Source organism: Prunus persica, chromosome G1 (genome assembly GCF_000346465.2).
Source record: "Prunus persica cultivar Lovell chromosome G1, Prunus_persica_NCBIv2, whole genome shotgun sequence".
Classification (NCBI taxonomy): Eukaryota; Viridiplantae; Streptophyta; class Magnoliopsida; order Rosales; family Rosaceae; genus Prunus; species Prunus persica.
The window spans coordinates 1,834,039-1,856,128 of NC_034009.1; the positions used below are offsets into that span (position 1 = coordinate 1,834,039).

Genomic DNA, 22,090 nt, shown 5'->3' on the forward strand with positions numbered 1-22,090 from the left:
TTTCTTCCCATGATGATTAGAAGGGACTAAAGCCCCCAATAAATGATCCCTGTTTCATAATTGATTTGAATAAATAAAAAAATACCTGTGACATTTAGTGAATAAATTCAATAAGTGTAATACTACTTTGTTAATAGCAATGCTGAAAGGAGAAGTCTAATGCAAAATATAACCATTGTTGTTGTTGAGCTAAATTTTGACTAGATTCATAATCAAAACTATTTACTCTATCTTTTTCACTTGTATGCATTCTTTCTCTTTCCAACGGCGGATTCAAGAATTTTGTTAGAGGTAGGCTAATATTTTTCTTAACTTTGGGGACTCCAAATAATTTTAAAAAAAATCATAACATTCTTTTAAAATATTTAAAAACCAAAAAATAACTTCTTCTTTTTTAAACAAAAACAAATAATCTTAAACAAACATTTTCTCCTTCTCTCTCTTCCCCATCCTGACCTTGAGAAGCAAAGAACCTCACCCTAATGTTTCGAGTGGAAGCTCAAGTAGAGAAGCAACTTCTCTTTCAAATAGCATAAGAAAAAAATCTTAACAACCAAACCCTAAATCTTAAAACCTAACGATAACCATTAAAATTTAACAACCAGAACCTAAATGTTATTACTGTGAGAAGCATTTCTGCCTTTGCTTCTCTTGCTTCTCAGAGAGAGAGAGAGAGAGAGAGAGGGTCGGGAGAGGGGTAATTCGGAGAGTCAGTGAGAGAAAGAGCGGTGAGAGAAAGAGAGAAATAGAGGCGGAGAAGCGGTGATTCACATAAACAAAGTAAGAGAACAAAGTAGAAGAGAAAATAAATTGTATACATAAAGAAAATAAATAAATAAATAAAGGTAAGAGAAACAAAATTTGGTTAGTTTATTAGATTAAAAAACAAAAAGCAACTGCAAGAGACAACATGTGGCAAAGAGGGGTAGGCTAATATTTGTGGGAGTAGGGACAGCTTTGTAAAATTTGAACCAAAGTCTAGTAACTTTAAATCTTGCACTAGGTTGGCACCCACTCCAGCCTATACATGTCTCTTTCTGTTTCCCTTTTCAATATATATGTCAATAAATTTCTTTTTTAAAGAAGAAAACTCATGGCCTATTAAGTATTTTCTAATGTAAATTCTAATTTGTAGCTCATAGAATATGCATTAATAATAAAATATATTTATACAATTCAGAAAAGAAACCAACCTAATAATATAATTGAATGAAAACTAATATAAAGTATAATTGGAAAAGGTTTAAAATGTCTTTTTATTTGTTTAATATTTTGGAGCGCATGCTACAGCATGCGTGATCAACCACCGTTTACTCTCTAGTGTCTCCGGCTATGCAGGCCCCTACTACACAAGCAAGTAGGTCAACAGTTGGCCGACGTGGCACTCCCATGGCCGTCAAACAGGGCCAATAGCAAAATGAGATCCACAGTCTTATGTGGACTTGATTTAAAATAAAATATTATATTTGAATTTGTTGTATTGTGATTCACAATATCATACTCTATTAAGTGGGGCTCATAATGCATAATTTCAAACTTATAAATAGTCTCATTCCACATGATTACAAGGCTCACACTCACTTAGTTAGGTAGAAATCGTAATATTCTTAAAGAATCATATGGGAATCATTCCATATTCCATGAGTAAAAAATAAACAAATGAAGGATAGCATGTCTCATATAAAAACTAAGAAAACAATGCGAATGTATGAATGAGATTTTTATTTTTATTTTATTTTTATAGCATCGACAATCTATATTATTTTAAATTAATAATTTATTAGGAGGAATTCAAACGTTAATGTAAGGGCTTGTTTGGTTCGTCGATTGAACTTCTTGGGAATTAACTTCCCATGTTTGAAAATGGAGAATGTTCATTCCCATGTTTGGGAGCGCTGGAAAATGAGGACTAGGAAATATAATTTGAAACTCATTCTCAAATTCCTAAATCTTTAATCAAACAAGCCCTAAGATGACGGACTCACTACTCTAGGGTGAATTGCTCAATTGGAGCTTTTAATATTATATTACATTGAAATAAATTGGTTGTAAATTAAAAGATATTAGTTTCGAATAAAATGAGTTAGGATTTAAATGAACAAACAAAATGTTGAATCTCATATATTTGAATTGTTATGACTTTGATTTTTTTCAAGCTTTATTGTTATAATCATTTATGACTAATAAATTTTTTAACTAAATTATAAATGCAATTCCATAATTTCTCAACAACATAAAAAGTCAAAGAAAATATACAAATCATAACATAACCCATCAAGTAGATAGAAAAGGAAAACATGAAAACAATATGGAAAAAATAATAATAATAATAAGTGTACATATATAGTTGAAATTTTTGCGAGGCAAAGACAATAATGCGGCAACAACCTCCTGCCATCCCAGTGGCCAGGAGCAGGAGATAAGTCGTTGGCAGATGCAGCCTAGGCAATCCTAACGTGCCCAAATAGTGTGCTCCTGTACCTGTTTAAATTACCTAAATACCCTTTTCCCTTTATACAATACATACATGTGAATTTGACCACGCAAGTTGAGAGCAGGCACTAGGAAGGCAGGCAGAAGTAAACCAACCACGTGACACTTTTGCAAGAAAACGACACAACGAAAGGTCGTATTACCTCCTAATTTGACTTATCAGATCAGAGGGGGCCAAGTTGCTCCCATATCATGTCGCTCCATTAATTAATTAATTAATAATTATGATTTGATTTGATCTAATCTTATGTATTATGCGTGTTTATTGTTGAAGCTGGTGCCTTTCATTTTACAGTCTGTCATATAATTACCCGTTACTATAGAATTTTTTTAAATTAAAAAAACACAAATAAAAGACGCTTTGCTTTGAAAAGAGAATGATATATAATTACACTTTTGTTCAAGGCTTTACGCATGGGGTCATCTCATTTGTCGGCACCCTAATTAGTTTATTAGCGTTATATTCTTAATTGGTAGTGGAAATACTTTTACCTTGATGCATTTGTTTATGTTTGTGACCTTCCACAACTTGGAACGATGGGAAGTTACAAAAGAAAGTTCCTTCTGCGTTCCCAATTGCCCACTTTGATATTTATCTAATGACAAATGATAATACCCATTTCTTCAATTGTTTTCGCGTATTAACATTGTAAGCACGTACATCATTGTTTATGGCAGCATTACGTGGTGGTTACCATAAAAAGGTTTTAATTTTGGTAAAGTTTTTTTTCGACAACCAATTGGATATTTACAAAGATATTTTTAAAATGAAGCACTCATAACAAAATTCACCAAATAGAACTAACCATAATTAGGTATTGACTTCATCATAAATATATATCGTCTTTGTATTTATGTGAGTTAAATATGAGATCTGAATTTAAACAAAGAGAAACAATAGATTAAAGGTTGGTTGGTGAGAAAAAAAAGTTCATCCTCATATAAGTATGATTTGGAAAGAATATCTATAACTACCTAGCTAAGCCTGACATGGAATTTAATAAACATGTATTTGCACATATATGGAATAAATGCCGACTCGGAATATATATCATATATGCTTTTGGGTGATGATATCAAAATACATATACAAATTATGTTGCACGGATATGAACATGGAAATACAAATATGCGACACATAAATACGAATATACAATACGGGAACACGGGAATATAGAAAATATCAAAAAATTAGAACACGGACACGACTAGGATACGATAATTAAAAAATAATTATATATATAATAAACAAAATGTTCATGTTCATAGGATACAAATTAAAGTGAGAAAAATAAACTCACACAGATGTGCAAAGTGTTAAATACACGAAAAAAATCTCAGATATCATATCTATCTGGTCAAATTTTACTTTTTTTATTTTTTATTTTTTGAGAAATTCTATGATTGCATTCATAATTCTGCCAAAAAAGCCACTAACCACAAATGGTCAATACAAACTAGTTACAAAAAGGTCATTACAATAACGGAGCGGTTTAATATCAAAATTAAGAAAATCAGGTATGTCTCCACTAACGATCAGGCAATATCGAAGAAACTCTGGTATAGGTGTCACATCCCGAGATCGGCTCCGTCGTAGCACGATATTGTCCGCTTTAGGCCTCTCCTCTCTGGCCCTCACGGTTTTGTTTCAGGGAGCTCATGACCAACTTCCCAGTGGGTCACCCATCCTTGAATTGCTCTAGCCCCCAACTCGCTTAACTTCGGAGTTCCTACGACGCCGAAGCCAGTGAGCTCCCAAAAGGCCTCGTGCTAGATGGATGCGGGTGCACATATAAGGCACATCGCCCCCTCTCCGTTGTTTGATGTGTGATCTTACAATCCACCCCCCTCAAGGGCCCGACGTCCTCGTCAGCACACTCGCACCACACGGCAGAGTGACTCTGATAATAGGCATCTCAACTAAGATTGCAAACTTAGAATAACAAAAAAGAGATAAAGCTTGAAAAAATCAAGTCATAACAATACAAATAAAACTCTCACCAAGGAGAGATGAAAAGCTCTCACGAAGGAGAGATGAAAAACTCTCAAAAAAATAGAAGTGAAAACTACACAGAGAACCCAAAGAGTCTCTGCAACTTATTCCAAATATAAAGAAATTGCAAAAAATATGATGGTGGAGATTCGACGCCGAAATACAGGTGAAGATCAGACGCTGAGCCGCAGCTGCCTATAATAGTTGGATGAAAATCATAACAAAATTAAGATAAATAGGAAAAACCCTTTGTCTTTGAAAGGAAGAGGGGGGAGAGGGGGAAAAACAATGGCTTCCTCCCCATCTAAGAGTGTTTTTTGGAAGAAAGGGGACTAGGATTATGGCTTATGGTCTTAGAATATTACTTCCAAACCTGGTCAAATTTTACTTACGCGAAAATTGAATTGACCCTTAAACACGTATTTTTTCCGATTAAAGTTGTAATCATTACAAGTACAAAAAACCAAAACAAAAAATACAAGGGTAGTATGGGAAACAAAAAATTTGACAGTAGAAGGCCAACTAGCAGGCTCAAAAACAATATGCTATAAAAGCCAACACCCAAACCACATCAGCCCTTGTCCTCAACAGTCTCTAGGTTGCTGCTGCTGCTTTTAGCTTTCTCCAACCTACGAGCCATGGACCAAGGGGTCCCACAAACCCCTCCACCTTCCACCGCCGCCACCACCACCACCCTCCTCGGCAAATACAAATTGGGCCGGATATTGGGCCGGGGAAGCTTCGCCAAGGTCTACAAGGCCCAATCCCTCGTGGACAATACCGCCGTCGCCATAAAAATCATCGACAAACCCCAAATCGACGCCGTCATGGAGCCTCGGATCCTCCGAGAAATCTCCGCCATGCGCCGCCTCCACCACCACCCCAACATCCTCAAAATCCACGAGGTCCTCGCCACCAAGTCCAAAATCTACCTCGTCGTCGAGCTTGCCACCGGCGGCGAGTTATTCGCCAAAATCTCGCGCCACGGTAAATTGCCGGAGTCCCTGTCCCGCCGGTACTTCCAGCAGCTCGTCTCGGCCCTGCACTTCTGCCACCAGAACGGCGTCGCTCACCGCGACGTGAAGCCCCAGAACCTTCTGCTCGACAAGAACGGGAACTTAAAAGTCTCGGATTTCGGGCTCTCGGCCTTGCCTGATCAGCTCAAAAACGGGCTGCTGCAGACGGCCTGCGGAACCCCCGCGTACACGGCGCCCGAGGTGGTTTACCGGCGCGGCTACGACGGCTCCAAAGCCGACGCGTGGTCCTGCGGTGTTATCCTCTTCGTCTTGCTCGCCGGGCGCCTACCGTTCGAAGACAGCAATTTGGCTGCCATGTACAAGAAGGTTCAGAGGCGAGAGTACGAGATTCCGGGTTGGATTTCGAAGCCGGCAGGTCGGATCATATACCAACTGCTCGACCCGAACCCGAACACGAGGTTGGGGATCGAGGCGCTGATGGAGAAGGCGTGGTTTAAAAAATCGATGGATTTGGGGCTGACGGGCGCTTTCGAACCGGAGGAGGAGAAGTCGAAATGCGACGCCGTACCGTGCGGGATGAATGCATTTGATATAATCTCGATGTCGTCGGGATTGGATCTGTCGGGGCTCTTCGAGGTGGAGAGCCGGATGGAGAGGCGGTTCACGGCTGAGGCGGCGGCGGAGACGGTGGTGGAAAAAGTGGCGGAAGTTGGGGAGAGGTTAGGGTATAAAGTGGAGAAAGGGAAGAGCGGTGTGAATGTAGGGTTGGGGAAACGAGGGAAGGGGGTGATGACGAAGGTGATAATGGCGGTTGAGGTGAAGGAGGTTGCGCTGAGTTTGGTGTTGGGGGAAGTGAAAATGGCGGAGGGTGGCGGTGTCGAGCTTGATCAGGAGGCTAGGCTTTGGGAGGAGTTGAGAGCTGGGTTGCAGGACTTTGTCGTTTCGTGGCATAACGTCGTCGTTTGATTTTGTGTGCATTATTTGGATCTAATTAAGGCTACGACATAAGTTTTACTTTTATTTAGGTTTAGTGGTATGTTAGTTGAGTTGGGTTTAAGAGTTTAGAATTTGTACATTGGATCAAAACTTCAGATGTTGCTTTGATTTGTGGTTACTGGTACTAATATATGATTAATCAAAATTAGTTTCATCTTTTTAAGGAGTTCATCAATGGTTGGAAGTCATATCGCATACGAAATAGATCCAATCCAACGAAAAAGAAGTGAATCGGTTAATCCAATGATTAAAAAGTTTTATGTAGCATATGAATTCCTTGAGATTGGATCTGTGGAGCTTATTTGAAGTGCTTACTAATGGAGCATAGGATCGTGTAGTTCCAGTAGTAGTTCTACAAATTGCATATGCATATGCAGTGATTAAGAGTAGTTACCCAATAATATCAATCAACTAAGAAATACTCAAACAAATCTTAAAATTATCGTTGAAAAGGTGGAGTGTTCCATGGCGCTCCTTTTTATTTTTTAGCAAACAAATTATTGTATTCGTCACAAAATATGAGGCTTGCTTTGGTGACCCTTGCCTTGCAAGAAAAGAAGAAGAAAAAGTTGTAGATTGTTGAGCAAACCCGCCTTTTTTTTTTGTCTGGAATTACATTTGTTGCTTGTGCATCCATAAAAATCTTCCACATACGACATGCAAATGAATCTGAACAAGAAAATATGAAAAGATACACACATACATGTTGATCGTTGCTGTCTTTTTACATACTACTGTATATAAAAAAGGGATCTGAAAACGCAAAAAGAAGTTGAAAAAAAAATCAAACTGTGCAATAAATAATTCACTAATTTGGCAGCTGGTTCTACTTTCTATCTTTCTTTGTTGCAAGTTGCCTGAACAGAACAGAAGAAGAGAAAAACAAGAGGCCGTTCACGGGCATTATTCTTCTCAGCGTCAGAAGATACTTACTGATGCTAACAGCTGCTGACTGTATACAAAAAGCACCTACACCAACTTGAGCTTTTGGAACACACCATATAAGAGCATTAAGCAAACGTTTGTTTCTGTCATGCTCCATGCTGTTTCTGTTTCAGTTTCTGTTGCTCTATGGACTAGTTTGGTATTGCTGTGCGAGCTGCTTCTATGGCGCTGTGAGAATAATTGTTAGATATTTTCAAAATGAACTATTATTATTTGGAGTGTCAGCCAAAATGTAAAGGTGGTTGGGTGTCAAGTTGTCAACCTGTCAACCCCCACCAAAACATGAATATGAATGGGTGTACAGAGAGAGACCTGTGATGTGTGAATAACATAAGAGACTCTGATAATCTGGCATCAAGTTTCAACAATTATTGTTGTCTTCTTCTCCATTTTACTGATTTGAAATCAATCATCCTATCGAGTATGTGAACCTACTGTCCTTGTTTTCGGAAGAAAAAAAGAGAGGAAAATGATCTGATCAAATCAAATCAGCTTCTGCATTAGCACAGCTGCATTTTTGTACTAAAGCGACCAGGCAAATAGATAATGAAATGAACTAATGAAGAATGGATTATAATTTCTAGTCCATTTGGTAATCTTTTCATTTTTGGTTTTTAGTTTTTATTTTTATTGTTTTGTTGCCTAACGATAGAGGGGAAATACATGGAGAAAAAGAGAGATGAAAAAAAAGTGGTGGGATGAAAATGAAGTGGTAATCAAATGGACCCTTAATTACATTATCCCGTTATACCATATGGAATATCCAATTTGGAAAGAACTGGTTTAATTCAAGCAACATTTAAAATACCGGGCTTGTAAATTTTGCCGAGGGTGAATTCAGAAACTAAAAGTACTGAAAAAGAGCAAAGTCCAGAATATGTTTTCCTAAACATATATGTTTTACAAAGGACCCACTAGTGTAGTAGTTTGGAGCAATTGATTCCCCATGCAAGATTCTAGGTTCAAGTCCTAACATCCGTATAGTGTATGTGAGTTTAGTATATTATCACTCCTCTCAATAGGAAAGGTCTTAAAAAAAAAAAACAGAAATGCTTTTGTAAGGAAATATGTATTCTATAAGCTTGAGAGGTGAACAAAAAAAACGTAGAGAAAGTTCTGCATTAAGCATGAGAGGAGACCTCAGTTAACTTACATAGTACTTGAACCTTGCTTGCATATTACAACCATATATTAAGAGATACAATTTGTCATACAAGGATTTTACAAAATATTCAATTTGGCTCAAGGACTTGTTCCTGTAAAGTTGGCTATACAATTCTTGTGCTGGGCAATAAGCTCTATACAGGTTCATCCACGTCCTGTTCCCGTCAAACGACAGACCATCTACGTTGTGTTCCTGTCAAAAAATTCCACCTCCTTTCTCAGTGCCTTTGAGTGGTATGTACTATGTAGGACGCAACTTTACATACAACACCACGCAAACTTCTACACTGAAGTTCCACAGCCCAGTTTCCTCATTGAATTTCATAAATCAGCAAGAAATTGGAGCACAGGATCTGATGGTCATTACTCAAAACGCTGGATGCAAAGATAGTATCTACACATAATTACTTCCACTCATTCTTACAACAGAATAGAGGGCTGACATCCATGCTTGCAAACCACTCTGGGCATCCTTCTTCACCGATACTTCCAGCTTCGCAACAGCCTGCTTTGAAATACCAGATTTCACCAAAACAAGTCCAAGTGATTTGAATGTACAATCATCAGGTTGAATGGCAGCTCTCATCATTTCCTTGAAAGTTTCCACAACCTCTTTGAATCTTCCATACATCACATACAACCCAAGCACATTATTATAACTCAACAGATCAGTTAAAAGTCGCAGTTCTCTCATCTGCTCTGCAATCTGAATGGCTTCCTCAAACCTCCCCATTTTTTTATACATGCACAACATCATTGCACATGAAAACTCATTGGCATTTCCCTTTCTCTTCAAGCCATCAAAGATTTCTTCTGCTGGTTTAACCATAGATTGCTCACTATAAAGATCAATCATACAATTTGAAGCATATATGGAAGGACCATCCTCTGATGATTGAATAAGTCTGTATGTTTCTTCTGCTTCTTTCAAAAAACCAACTTTAGTATAGAGCTTGATCAATGAGTTGTAAATCACCGTGTTCCCAGGCAAACCTGCCTTTTTCATTGCATCAGCATAACTGAGAGCTTCTTTAACACTTCCAACATCAGCAAAAGCATTTATCAGCACCCCAAAGACAATAACATCTGGTTGAACACTGAATCCAACCATCTCTTTATATAGTCCCTCTGCCATTTCCAATTGTCCTAATTTTGCAAAGCTTGAGATCACAGCACAATAAGGGATGCAATCACTTACCAATCTTGCCTCCTGCATCTTCCTGAGATAGGGTTTTGCTATATGTGGCATATTAGCACTAGACAAAATTTGTATGAGAGAACTATAGCTACATTTGTCTGGAACTACACCATGACTCTCCATGCTATTAAACAACTCACATGCTTTATCATAATGTTTCCCCACCCCATAAGCTTTAATCATCACGTTAAACTCAAGGACACTCAATTTCTTCACTTCTTGACAGCAAAAAAAAACTTTCTCAGCTTCCAAAATATGCCCACGCTCTCCATATGCATCAATATTAGCAGAACAGCACTCAGAACTCATTTTCCCTGAAAGATGAAACCTCATGAACCAAAACCATGACTTCTCAAGCATCCCAGATTCTATGTACATCCTAGTCAGAGCTGACTGAGTGAATTCATCAATCTCAAGGCCCCTTTCATCCATCTCTGATATGAGATCTTCGGCTTCGCTAACCATGTGTCTTAATGAGTATGCATACAAAAGGATGCGGTAACTCACATGGTCTGGCTCAAGGTGAGCCTCCTTCATCTTTGTGAAGTATTTTGTCGCCATGTCTATATTATCATGCTTTGCATGGAGCGAAATTAGAATATTATATGTTCTCGTGTCCGCTGGGCATCGAATCTCTTCCATCTTCTGCATGAGGGAAGCAACTTCTTCTAGCCGGCCATGGTTACCGCAAATGTGCATCATTGTATTGAAAGTCACTGTAGTCGGAGCAATCCCTTCCCTAAGCATCGTCGCAAATATTTCAGATGCTTCTTTAAGTTGGCCAGCCTTTCCATACGTGTCAATCAATGTATTATATGTATGTGAGCTCAAAGAAACATGAGAGTGCAAAGAGCTCCCCAATCCACCAGCAGCTGTTGTACTAGTGCCCTCTTGTCTAAAAGATAGGCTCAATGACCATTTGTCGAAAAAATCCTCAGCTTTTTGAAATTCTCCCGCTTTCTTATACAAATGAACGACAATCCCCATAGTAACCTCATCAGGTTTCATTCCTTGTTTGTTCATCTTCTCCAGCCAAAGAAGTGCTTCTTCTTTCAACCCACCTTTACTATAAACATCAATCAAAGTTCCATAAGTCGAATTGATAGGCGCTATTCCTTTAACCTTCATCTCATCCCAAAGATTCTCTACAAGGCTCCACTTCCTTGCCTTCCCAAGAATTCTAAGCAGTATATTATAGTGAATCACATTCAATTCATAAAAGTCCTTTCTCTTGAACCACTCAAAAATCTCCCAAGCCCTTTTCCAACTCACCTGCTCCTTCAAAATTATGCTCCTTTCCTTGTTAGTAAGCCTATCTTCCCATGGCTTCAAAGCCTTATCCAAATCCTCAACTTCATCCAATGCCTTCAAAATTGCAGGTAAGCAACCCCCATAAGTGACCCATTTCGTCGAACACTTGGAAGGCACTTTCTTCACCACTCCATTTCCATTCACCGCTCTCAATTCAAAATCAAAATCCCTGCTGTTCACATAAGCACCACTACCCTTAGTGATTTTCCTCTTTTCCCCACCTGGGTTGCACAGAAAACTATGTTTCTTCTGCTCAACCTCATGAACAACAGCACCATTTCCACATCTATCATGGATGGGTCTATGAACTTCACTTAAACCCTTCTTGGCCGTTCCTCCTCCATTGGGGCTCTGAACCACTCTGGGTTTCCTCTCCTTGTTTATTAGTTCAAGTTTGTCTAATGGAGAATGCCTTATGTTGGGTGAGGTTTTTATGGAACCCAAAATGGGGAAGCAACTGGTGTCCAACTGGAGCTTCACAAACATTGTTTTCACAGAAACTGAAACATACTATATTTTTCTTGGGTATTAGGAAAGTGATAATAACATGGTTAGAGTCCTCCAAACGTTGTTGGAGTAATTTGCAGAGACTCGGAGAGTATCAACTTTGGTAGGCTCAAATGGACAGGCAGAGAAATCAAATAGGAGAAAAGTTGAAGGCAGTCGGACGATTCGGATCATCCATATACTAAAATCGGGTCGACCCAACCCATCAAAACAAGATGCAGGTTCTATATCCACCCAAAGCATGTCTTTGCACACCTATTATTATTCTTATATTATTATTATTTTTTGTGAATGACAACTGTATATTCCTATGTGAAACTATCACACATCGGTTAATAGACCCTACAAAACTTGACAATTTAATAGAGCTAAATGAAGTCCAATTATAATTTAGCCCTCTAAAATATTATTTAGTCTAAGATTATTATATTTGAGTAATGTCATACTTATTATATTTTTATTTTACATTTCTATATCATATAATGTGGCATGTCCATATCATATATCACATCAATTAAATCAATGAAGTTTATCTATATATATAAAGCAAAAGGCAGAGAATGGTGAAACATTCAAAATACCAGAAAATGCCCTTAGTTAATGCAAACATTAAGAATTCAAATTATTAATTAAATGAGGATAATATGGTAAATTCACAATTTTTCGTATTAAAAAAAATAAAATTAAAAGAAAATTCAGATAATGGGTCCTATTTTTATGGAACACAAATATCCATTATCTTTTTTAATTCTAAAATAAATTTAAATTTTTTTTAAAAAAAACCTCTCGCATGCGCGGAAACGCGTGCAGAGAGGCTAGTTTTAATAAAGAAAGTTTAATTAATAGTTTTTTTTAAGTGTTAATAAATTATATAAGAAAAGAAAATATTAATTAATTTTAATTGATGCGGCGGTCTACCTCATCTGCCACATAAGGTAGACAACCACATCAATTAAAATAATATATTTCAGGCATATAACCGCTCGGCTATACTATATATATATATATATATATATATATATTTTCTCAAAAGAACCCGCTCCAGCGATCAGGTGATTTCCGAGTAGGCCAAAGTGACAGTTGGAGCTCGAACCTTCTCTTTTCCCTAGCAATTTTGAAATTTTGTGGCCCATTTCCATTAGTTTATATTTTATAGTTATTAATTTGCTAGCTTCAACATATGCAAAATAAATATTGAAGGGAAAGAAATTTCACATTAAATCAATATAACAGTTCTTTTTTTTTTTTTTGGGTAGGAAAACGCGTAGGAAAACGCCTTTGATCTACCTCATTCTCTTGAGTGCTACTAAATTCTATTTAACATATATTAATACGTGAATTTTGTATATATAATATGTGAAAATTATGTGTATAGTACTTGAATTTTGTTTATATTATTAAAAATTTTGTAAAAAAATAAGTATATTAAACATGAAAAATACGTATGTATGTGTATAACACGAGTATTAAAAGAGAAAATGTTAAATTCTTTATACGGGTAGTAACTTTGAAAAAGTAAAACATCAAAAGGGGACAACATAGATTCGGGTAATAGCCTAATAGTAATGGATAATGTTAATGCTCTAAACAACTCTTACAATAAATGAAAATAAAAAGACCCCAGTATAGCTGATCGGCTATACTCTTTTAATATAATAATATACTAGCCTCTTGACACATGCTCACGCATGTGCCAATTGGTTTTTTTTTTCTTTTTTATTTTATTTTTGAATTAATATAAAGATAACAAGGGTAGTATCTTCCATAAAAGTAGGACCTATTATCTTATTTTGTTTTTAATTTTAATTTTTTTAATATTAAAAAATGTGAATTTACCATATTATCCTCATTTAATTAATAATTTCAATTCTTAATGTTTGAATTAACAAAGGGCATTTTCTGGTATTTTAAATGTTTCACCATTCTCTGCCTTTTGCTTTATCTATACTAGCCTCTCCACACGCGCTTCCGCGCTTGCAAGAGGCTTTTTAAAAAAAATAAATAAATTTATTTTAGAATTAAAAAAGATAATGAGTAGTTGTGTTCCATAAAAATAGGATCCATTATCTATTTTTTCTTTTTTTTTTAATTTTTTTAAATATGAAAAAGTGTGAATTTACAATATTATCCTCATTTAATTAATAATTTGAATTCTTAATGTTTGCATTAACCAAGGGCATTTTCTGGTATTTTGAATGTTTCACCATTCTCTGTCTTTTGCTTTATATATATAGATTTAATGAGTATAGCCTCGTTACATATAATAATATATTTCACGCAGCCTCCCAAATATACTCTTTAAGTATACCAGAGTATAGCCGCGCTGCTATACTCTTTTTGTTTTGTTTTGTTTTGTTTTTTTGACTAAGGTGACTAGGATCTAACTAAGTAAACTTACCTAATCAAGCTTATGTGTAATATTTCATGGGTAATGCTAGGCTTACCACATTTTTATACCACACTGTGTACCACCTCTCTTATAGAGGTGGAGCCCACCAATACAATTGGGCCACCTCTATTAGAGAGGTGGTATAGAATGTGGTATAAAAATGTGGTAAATCTAGCATTTTTCATATTTTATATATTTGTCCCTAAGATACCCTGAACTAAGCCATTATTGCATTTTTTATATTAATGTAGGGGTCAATATACGGAAACAATTTTTATTCGATTGTAACTAATGAGACACGTTGAATTTGGAAAGATCTCCATGATATCTGATTGTAATGGACGTAAGAATTAATTTGGAAACCTTCTTGAATTTCAACAATAAATTCAGATTTAATGTACCTAGTCGTTTTATCAAGGTTATATATGGAACGTTGAGCGAACAACGATTTAGCGTTCGCTTGTTTACCTGCTTTTCCATTTATTCCCAGGAAATTGTTACCAGGTTGGTTCTACGTACCTCATCCGTTACCTTTTTAAAACTGCATGCATTCTAGACTATAAGAAAACCTGATGCATTGCATTCCAGTGTGTTTTCCAACTAAGATTAAACAAGCATGGCTTGGTTCATTCGAAATGCAATGCTGCTGCTAATTCTGTTTTCGTTGTATCGAATAAACATATGTGACACTGACGAAGGAACGCTGCTCATAAAACGAAGATTTGTTAGAGTCACAAATGATTTGGGTGGAAACTTGACCCTTACAGTTCACTGTAAATCAGCGGATGACGACATTGGTGTCCAAGTGCTTCCTCCTCATGCTTCCTTTGGATTCAATTTTCGACCTAGCTGGATATTCAGTACACAATTCTACTGCAGTTTTCAGTGGCCAAACACATTTAAATGGTTCGATATATACGATAACCGGAGAGACGCACCGCATTGCAGCAAATGTTGGTGGCGTATAGTACCAAATGGTCCATGTAGGTTTAACTGGTATGACAAAACGTATGAGGTTTGCTGTCAGTGGAATAAAGACTGAACTGATTTCATCATCTATTAATTTATTATGTCTTTATGAAATAATAAGAGTTCGATTGTTGTTATTTTGGTGAATGAGTATGATTGTTGTTGGAAAGGTTTAGGCCTTAGCTTTGAGTCTTGATGTAATCAAAGAAAAAAAAAATGTTGCAATGTTAAACTAAACGTTATGGAAACGGTGCAATTTAATCTCATACTAATCAACCAAATAATTCGTAATCAAGATATATAACAGTTTAACTTTCCACATTGATTTCGATAATGTTAGCTTCTAAAACATAAATATTTGCCATCCAGATTGCAGATTATACATGATGAACAAAGGCATGGCTAGCCACCTTCAACAAGTTCAAGGTGAAGAGTTCGGTTATAAGTGGATCAAACCTACAGAGTGGAACTTTAATAAACAGCAATATTGCATTAAAGATTTGTACAGTAAAAGCAGGGGAGAGAAATGCTGGCTCATGTAGGATAAATATTTCTTGAACCACACACCAATATTCAGAAAGCTCTCAAAGTCGGATTGTGGCCTGCAAACAGGATTTCAAATCAGATTGAAATGAAACCAAGTATGAACTTTTATGAGCTTGATTGTAGTAGTGACTGAGACACTACAAGTTTACAATGCAGAATCACGTTTGGATCATGTGCGTACTTTACCTCTCAATTGCATGAGTATCATTTGGAAACACAATGACTTTGACAGGAACTCCTTTTTCCTTCAATGCCCGAGCATACTACAAACAATAAACATCCATGTTAAGATTTCAAGAAACAGATCAGCGGCCCACTACTACTGCTGACACGTATACTATTGATAACTTAACCACTTGTAAAGTCCGTGTGTGAGGTTTTATCATAAAAGGCCTCGGTGCTAGATCACTTTTCTACTTACATCATTTTGATTAGGTAAATGTGGATGCATCAAAATTTTCAGGTAAATGTGGATGCATCAAAATTTTCCCACCCCTTTGGGGACAAAGGAAATCTTTAAAAGATGAAAAAGAGTAATTTTCTACTGCAATGCAGGGAAGAAGAATAATTATCCAAGCACTAGTTATTGTTTTCAAACCATTGAGATAGGATAAGTGTTCAGTTTGTAGTTCATTATGAGGGGAGCATATTAGCTTACTTGCAATCCAGTAAAAACGGGAAGACGAACATCCTGAGCACCCAAAAGAAAAAGGGTTGGTGTTTTGACCTGCAAAGAGCATCAAAAATAAAAAAGTTAGAAGTAGCAGACGACTCCTCTCAGTAAATAATATCTTTCTCAATATTAACTGTTTTTCGGTTTTAGTTCTTTTTGTAGATTTTCCTTCTATTCCAATATACTGCTAGTTTCATAGTCCAGAACAGGCTCAAAATTATAGTAACAGAAAAAGGAGACCAAACCTAAGCATATACCTTTGAGATATGTGAAATAGGAGATTTCCTGTGAAAGAGAGTCAGATGCTCAGCTGAAGGTGCTTCTGTGAATGTATTTTTACTCTCACTTCCATAGGCCTCCACATAGCACCAATCTGGGATGTCTGTCGTGCCCACCATCAATGCGAGGTTACAAGCAGGATTTCTTGTTGCTGCCGCAGCAAATTTATCTGGTGCCTGCAGCATTTCAGTTACAAGATTATTAAATTCTTAAATATGCCTAAAAGTACATGAAATATCACCTTCTAAAGCATCTACCAGAAGTGCATAAGTTATAGATGCCTAAAAACAAAAAACAAAAAACTCTATGCAAATGAAATCCCCAAACCACTAATGTTCATGAAGATACTTATAATACGAGAAGCTTTGCACCAGATGGTGATGGAACCATCACAGAGACTCCTGTCATCTCCACAGGAAATGGGGCCCATTGGAAATTTACAGAATTGTTACTTTCTCTTAAAACATGAGAGGACAGAATGAACTTCTTCCTTTTGTTTGCCAAAAGATTTGGTTGACTAATTGAAAACATTGCCTGGGATCCAATTCCTATAACAAAGTTTTGTGTGCAAGTATCTTCATCAGAAATGGGTCTTTGGCTTTCAACGGCTTGTATGTGAAATAAGGACATGCATGTTAGAAATATGAGAAATCGTACCGCTGTCAGATTTAAATATCCATGCCTTATCAATGCTGGAAATACCAGTAAATTCTTGAAGTAGTCTAGACTGGGAAGCATATTCTTCCTCAGGAAAATTGTAAATTCTGATTTCTGTATTTCTTAAAACTAATTCACCAGCACTGTTACACTTTATATCAGTTTATGCAAAGCTTACCCGTATAACAGATCTAACTGTCTAACTAATTCTACTAACAACCCACGTGCCTTGCACACCTGATTTACTAACTGTTTAATGTCACAGTTAACATTTTCCCTACCCTGTTACATCCCCTAATCGAAGATGACTACAATGTCTTGAGAATATAGGACTATGTAATCCCTTTGTGAATACATCTGCCACTTGTTCTTCTGTAGGGACATACTGTACCAGTAAGTCTTTCTTCTGAACTTTCTCTCTCACAAAATGATAGTCAATGTCCAGATGTTTGATCCTGGAATGGTAGACAGGATTGGAGCTAAGTGCTAAGGCAGATAGATTGTCACAATACATTACAGGAGGATTAGGTAGAAAGAATTTCACATCCTGCAACACCTGTCTGATCCAAGCAATATTTGCAGCAGTGTTTGCCAAGGCTCTATACTCTGCCTCTGTTGAGCTCCTGGAGACTAATCCCTGCTTTTTGGACTGCCAAGAGATGGGATTAGGTCCTAAAAACACTACAAAACCTGTGGTAGATCTCCTTGTGTTGATGTCCCCAGCCCAGTCAGCATCACTATATGCTGACAACTGCCAAGGATCACTTACTCTAGAACTGATACTCGTAAAATTGATGCCAAAACTCAGAGTACCTTGAACATATCTTAAGATTCTTTTGACTAGCAACCAATGAACATCAGTAGGATTATTCATATATTGACAGACTGTGTTTACTGCATAGGCCAAGTCAGGTCTTGTGAATGTCAAATACTGTAAAGCCCCAACAACAGTTCTAAACATGGTGGGATCAGATAACAGTTCACCACAATCTGTCAAAATTTGATTATGTGGTTTACACGGAGTTGAACAAGCTCTGCATGACTGCATTCCAGCTTTATGCAACAGGTCCTTAGCATATTTCGTTTGACTCACAAACAAACCTCCTGAGGCAGGATATGTAATTTGCAATCCTAAGAAATAAGCAAGGCGCCCCATATCTTTCATTTCAAATACTGAACTCAGGTTATCAACCACACTTTGTACCAAATCTGCATTAGAGCCAGTTAATATAATATCATCGACATATAGCAGCAACACGATCACATCTGAACCTTCGTGTTTCACAAACAGACTCGGATCAGAGTGGGATATTTTGAACCCCAGTGCTGGCAGATATCCTGTGAATTTAGCATTCCAAGCCCTTGGAGCTTGCTTTAGACCATATAATGATTTCTTGAGCTTACACATATACTGTGGATGAGCAGGATCTTCATACCCTTGTGGTTGACGCATAAACACCTCCTCCTCTAAATCTCCATGAAGGAAGGCATTTTTCACATCGAGTTGCCTTAGTGACCACTGATTCATAGCAGCAAGACTTAATACCAACCGAACTGTGGTATGTCTGACGACAGGGCTAAATGTTTCCCCAAAGTCTAAACCAGGTTGTTGACTAAATCCCTGAGCAACTAGCCTAGCTTTGTACCTTGCAACAGAACCATCTGAGTTCTTCTTTATTTTATACAGCCATTTACTTCCAACTATATTTTTGTTGCCAGGATTAGGCTCTAAACTCCAAGTACCTTGGGATTGAAGAGCCTCAATTTCCTCCTGCATAGCTTGCCGCCATTCAGCCGAGTACGAGGCCACCTTATAACTACACGGTTCATCTAACTCAACACCAGCAGTTAAACAGGTGAAATAGCCTTGATAATCTTGAAACTGTTTCGGCTTAACAATACCCAACTTGGATCTAGTCTGCATTGCATGAGTGTTTACTGGTTCTGGGTTAGGAGGAAGTGGAAGAGGGGAAGAGGCGTCATAAGGTATGATAGCCTGTAGTTGCTGGTCACTAAAGGCATGCTGATCATTCTCAAACTGTACAGAGGGAGATGCATCTGATATAGGTCCAATTCTAGGAATAGAATGGGCAGGTATAGAGCTGGAGCTTACGGAGACCATACCCTCAGATATATCAGGACCTGCAGAATCAGACTCTAACTGAGATGGGAGAGAAATTATAATTGGAGATGTGTTCATACCAGAAGATGAAGTGGAGGACTGCTGTGGAGTGATGGGAGGCACAAAAGGATACACAGACTCATCATGGATGACATCCCTAGAAATCACACATTTTGCAGTTGCACAATTATATCCAATAACCCCTTTATATCCAGTAGCATATCCTAGAAATACACACTTAGTTGTGCGAGGTTGTAGCTTGTGTACATTATAATGACGAAGATAAGGATATACAGCTGTACCAAAAACCCTCAATGAGTGAATACTAGGATCCTTTCCAAACAACCGAAAATATGAAGCTTGATTATCCAAGGTAGAACTTGGCATTCGATTTATTAAATAGGCAGCATGAGCAGTCGCATGAAACCAAAACTTTCCTGGTAATGAAGCTTCAGTCAACATAGTAATAGCAGTTTCGATAATATGCCTATTCTTTCGCTCGGCCATTCCATTTTGTTGAGGTGTGTATGGGCAGGACACTTGATGAAGAATACCTTTGGATGACAGAAACTTAGAAAACAAGTGGCTACTATATTCACCACCCCCATCACTCTGCAGACATTGAATAGTTGCCTTAAACTGATTCTGAACATATGCAGTGAAATGAAGAAACTTAGAAAACACCTCTGATTTATTGAATAGTGGAAAAAGCCACAAGTAACCGGTACACTCATCCAAAAACGATACAAAGTACCTATAGCCATCTAGAGACTTGAAATGGGAAGGTCCCCATACATCACTATGGATTCTAGAAAAAGGAATCCTAGTTTTAATATGAGTATCTGTAAATGGCAGCTTGTGTATTTTCCCATGAAGGCAAGAAGAGCAAATCACTTTTGAATCATCATTTAGAGACTCTAACTGTGAATTCTTAAGCATCAATTTGACGATGTCATTGGAGGGATGGCCAAGTCTTCGATGCCACAAAGAGGAACTGACTTTCTTTCCAAGAAATGCCACTGCCTTGGACTGTGATGGCAGCGTACATGGGATGGGGTAGATACCATTATGGCTCATTCCTCGAAGTAGAATTTTCCTGGTTCGTTTGTCCTGTATATAAAAACTAGAAGCATCAAAGCATATAAGACACTGATTGTCTTTGCACAACTGATGAACAGATAAGAGGTTTGAAGACAATTTAGGCACATGAAAAACAGATGGCATATGTAAAGAAGAAGAGCTGCAAGAGAGGGATGTAGTGCCAATATTCTGAATTTTCAAACCTTCACCATTTCCCACTGTAACATGTTCTGCAGATTCACAGGGAGTAACATGATGCAATGAGGATACGTCAGCAACCATGTGATGAGATGCACCACTATCTGCAATCCAGACTTGAGTAGGGGTATAAGCGCTCTGTGCAGTCATAGCGGAGATCTTAGGAGAAGGAGGTTGTCCCTGATAGGAGTAATTGGAACGCTGGTAGCAATCAAGAGCTCCATGCCCCCTTTTGCCACAGATCTGGCATTCAATCACTGGGGCAGAGCCCTGGGCTGTAGAGGTATCATGCCTAGAATAACAGTTTGCAGCAGTATGACCCCGCTTGCAACAAATCTGACATTCAGGGACAATATTGCTCCTATGAAACGAGTTAGACCCAAATTTGGAGCCCGACATCTGAGAGGATGCAGATGCTGGTTTGTCAAATCCTCCAGTAGAGAACTTTCCTCTACCAAAACCATTAGAACTATTGGACATCAGAGAACCACTCGGCCCAGACACACCACGTGAGCTATGAAACCGATTATGAGCATTAGATGCATAACATGCAACTGTTGAACTAGAAGGAATCGGCAGTAAACCTGTATTCGTAGACAAAGGAGGAGGAAATTGAGGCTCAAGCTATGCAGGAGGAAATTGAGGCTCTTCAATCCCAAGGTACTTGGAGTTTAGAGCCTAATCCTGGCAACAAAAATATAGTTGGAAGTAAATGGCTGTATAAAATAAAGAAGAACTCAGATGGTTCTGTTGCAAGGTACAAAGCTAGGCTAGTTGCTCAGGGATTTAGTCAACAACCTGGTTTAGACTTTGGGGAAACATTTAGCCCTGTCGTCAGACATCCCACAGTTCGGTTGGTATTAAGTCTTGCTGCTATGAATCAGTGGTCACTAAGGCAACTCGATGTGAAAAATGCCTTCCTTCATGGAGATTTAGAGGAGGAGGTGTTTATGCGTCAACCACAAGGGTATGAAGATCCTGCTCATCCACAGTATGTGTGTAAGCTCAAGAAATCATTATATGGTCTAAAGCAAGCTCCAAGGGCTTGGAATGCTAAATTCACAGGATATCTGCCAGCACTGGGGTTCAAAATATCCCACTCTGATCCGAGTTTGTTTGTGAAACACGAAGGTTCAGATGTGATCGTGTTGCTGCTATATGTCGATGATATTATATTAACTGGCTCTAATGCAGATTTGGTACAAAGTGTGGTTGATAACCTGAGTTCAGTATTTGAAATGAAAGATATGGGGCGCCTTGCTTATTTCTTAGGATTGCAAATTACATATCCTGCCTCAGGAGGTTTGTTTGTGAGTCAAACGAAATATGCTAAGGACCTGTTGCATAAAGCTGGAATGCAGTCATGCAGAGCCTGTTCAACTCCGTGTAAACCACATAATCAAATTTTGACAGATTGTGGTGAACTGTTATCTGATCCCACCATGTTTAGAACTGTTGTTGGGGCTTTACAGTATTTGACATTCACAAGACCTGACTTGGCCTATGCAGTAAACACAGTCTGTCAATATATGAATAATCCTACTGATGTTCATTGGTTGCTAGTCAAAAGAATCTTAAGATATGTTCAAGGTA

At 37.7% G+C, this 22,090-nt stretch overlaps 3 protein-coding genes across 3 annotated transcripts; 1 reads left to right on the forward strand and 2 right to left on the reverse strand.

Annotated features, from left to right (window-relative positions):
* On the forward strand, positions 5,055-6,630 carry LOC18791345 (CBL-interacting serine/threonine-protein kinase 4). The gene has a single exon (XM_020554925.1). It carries the CDS (start codon positions 5,125-5,127, stop codon positions 6,427-6,429), a length of 1,305 nt encoding a protein of 434 aa, XP_020410514.1. The 5' UTR covers positions 5,055-5,124; the 3' UTR covers positions 6,430-6,630.
* Positions 8,455-11,789, reverse strand: LOC18789074 (pentatricopeptide repeat-containing protein At3g23020). Its single transcript, XM_020555826.1, has one exon. The coding sequence runs from the start codon at positions 11,561-11,563 to the stop codon at positions 8,963-8,965; it is 2,601 nt and encodes an 866-aa protein (XP_020411415.1). The 5' UTR covers positions 11,564-11,789; the 3' UTR covers positions 8,455-8,962.
* On the reverse strand, positions 15,268-17,190 carry LOC18793388 (acylamino-acid-releasing enzyme 1). Its single transcript, XM_020568547.1, has 5 exons — positions 17,098-17,190; positions 16,419-16,988; positions 16,147-16,215; positions 15,675-15,751; positions 15,268-15,544 (listed from the first exon to the last, which is right to left on the reverse strand). Exons 2-5 carry the CDS (start codon positions 16,623-16,625, stop codon positions 15,382-15,384), a joined length of 516 nt encoding a protein of 171 aa, XP_020424136.1. The 5' UTR covers positions 16,626-16,988; positions 17,098-17,190; the 3' UTR covers positions 15,268-15,381.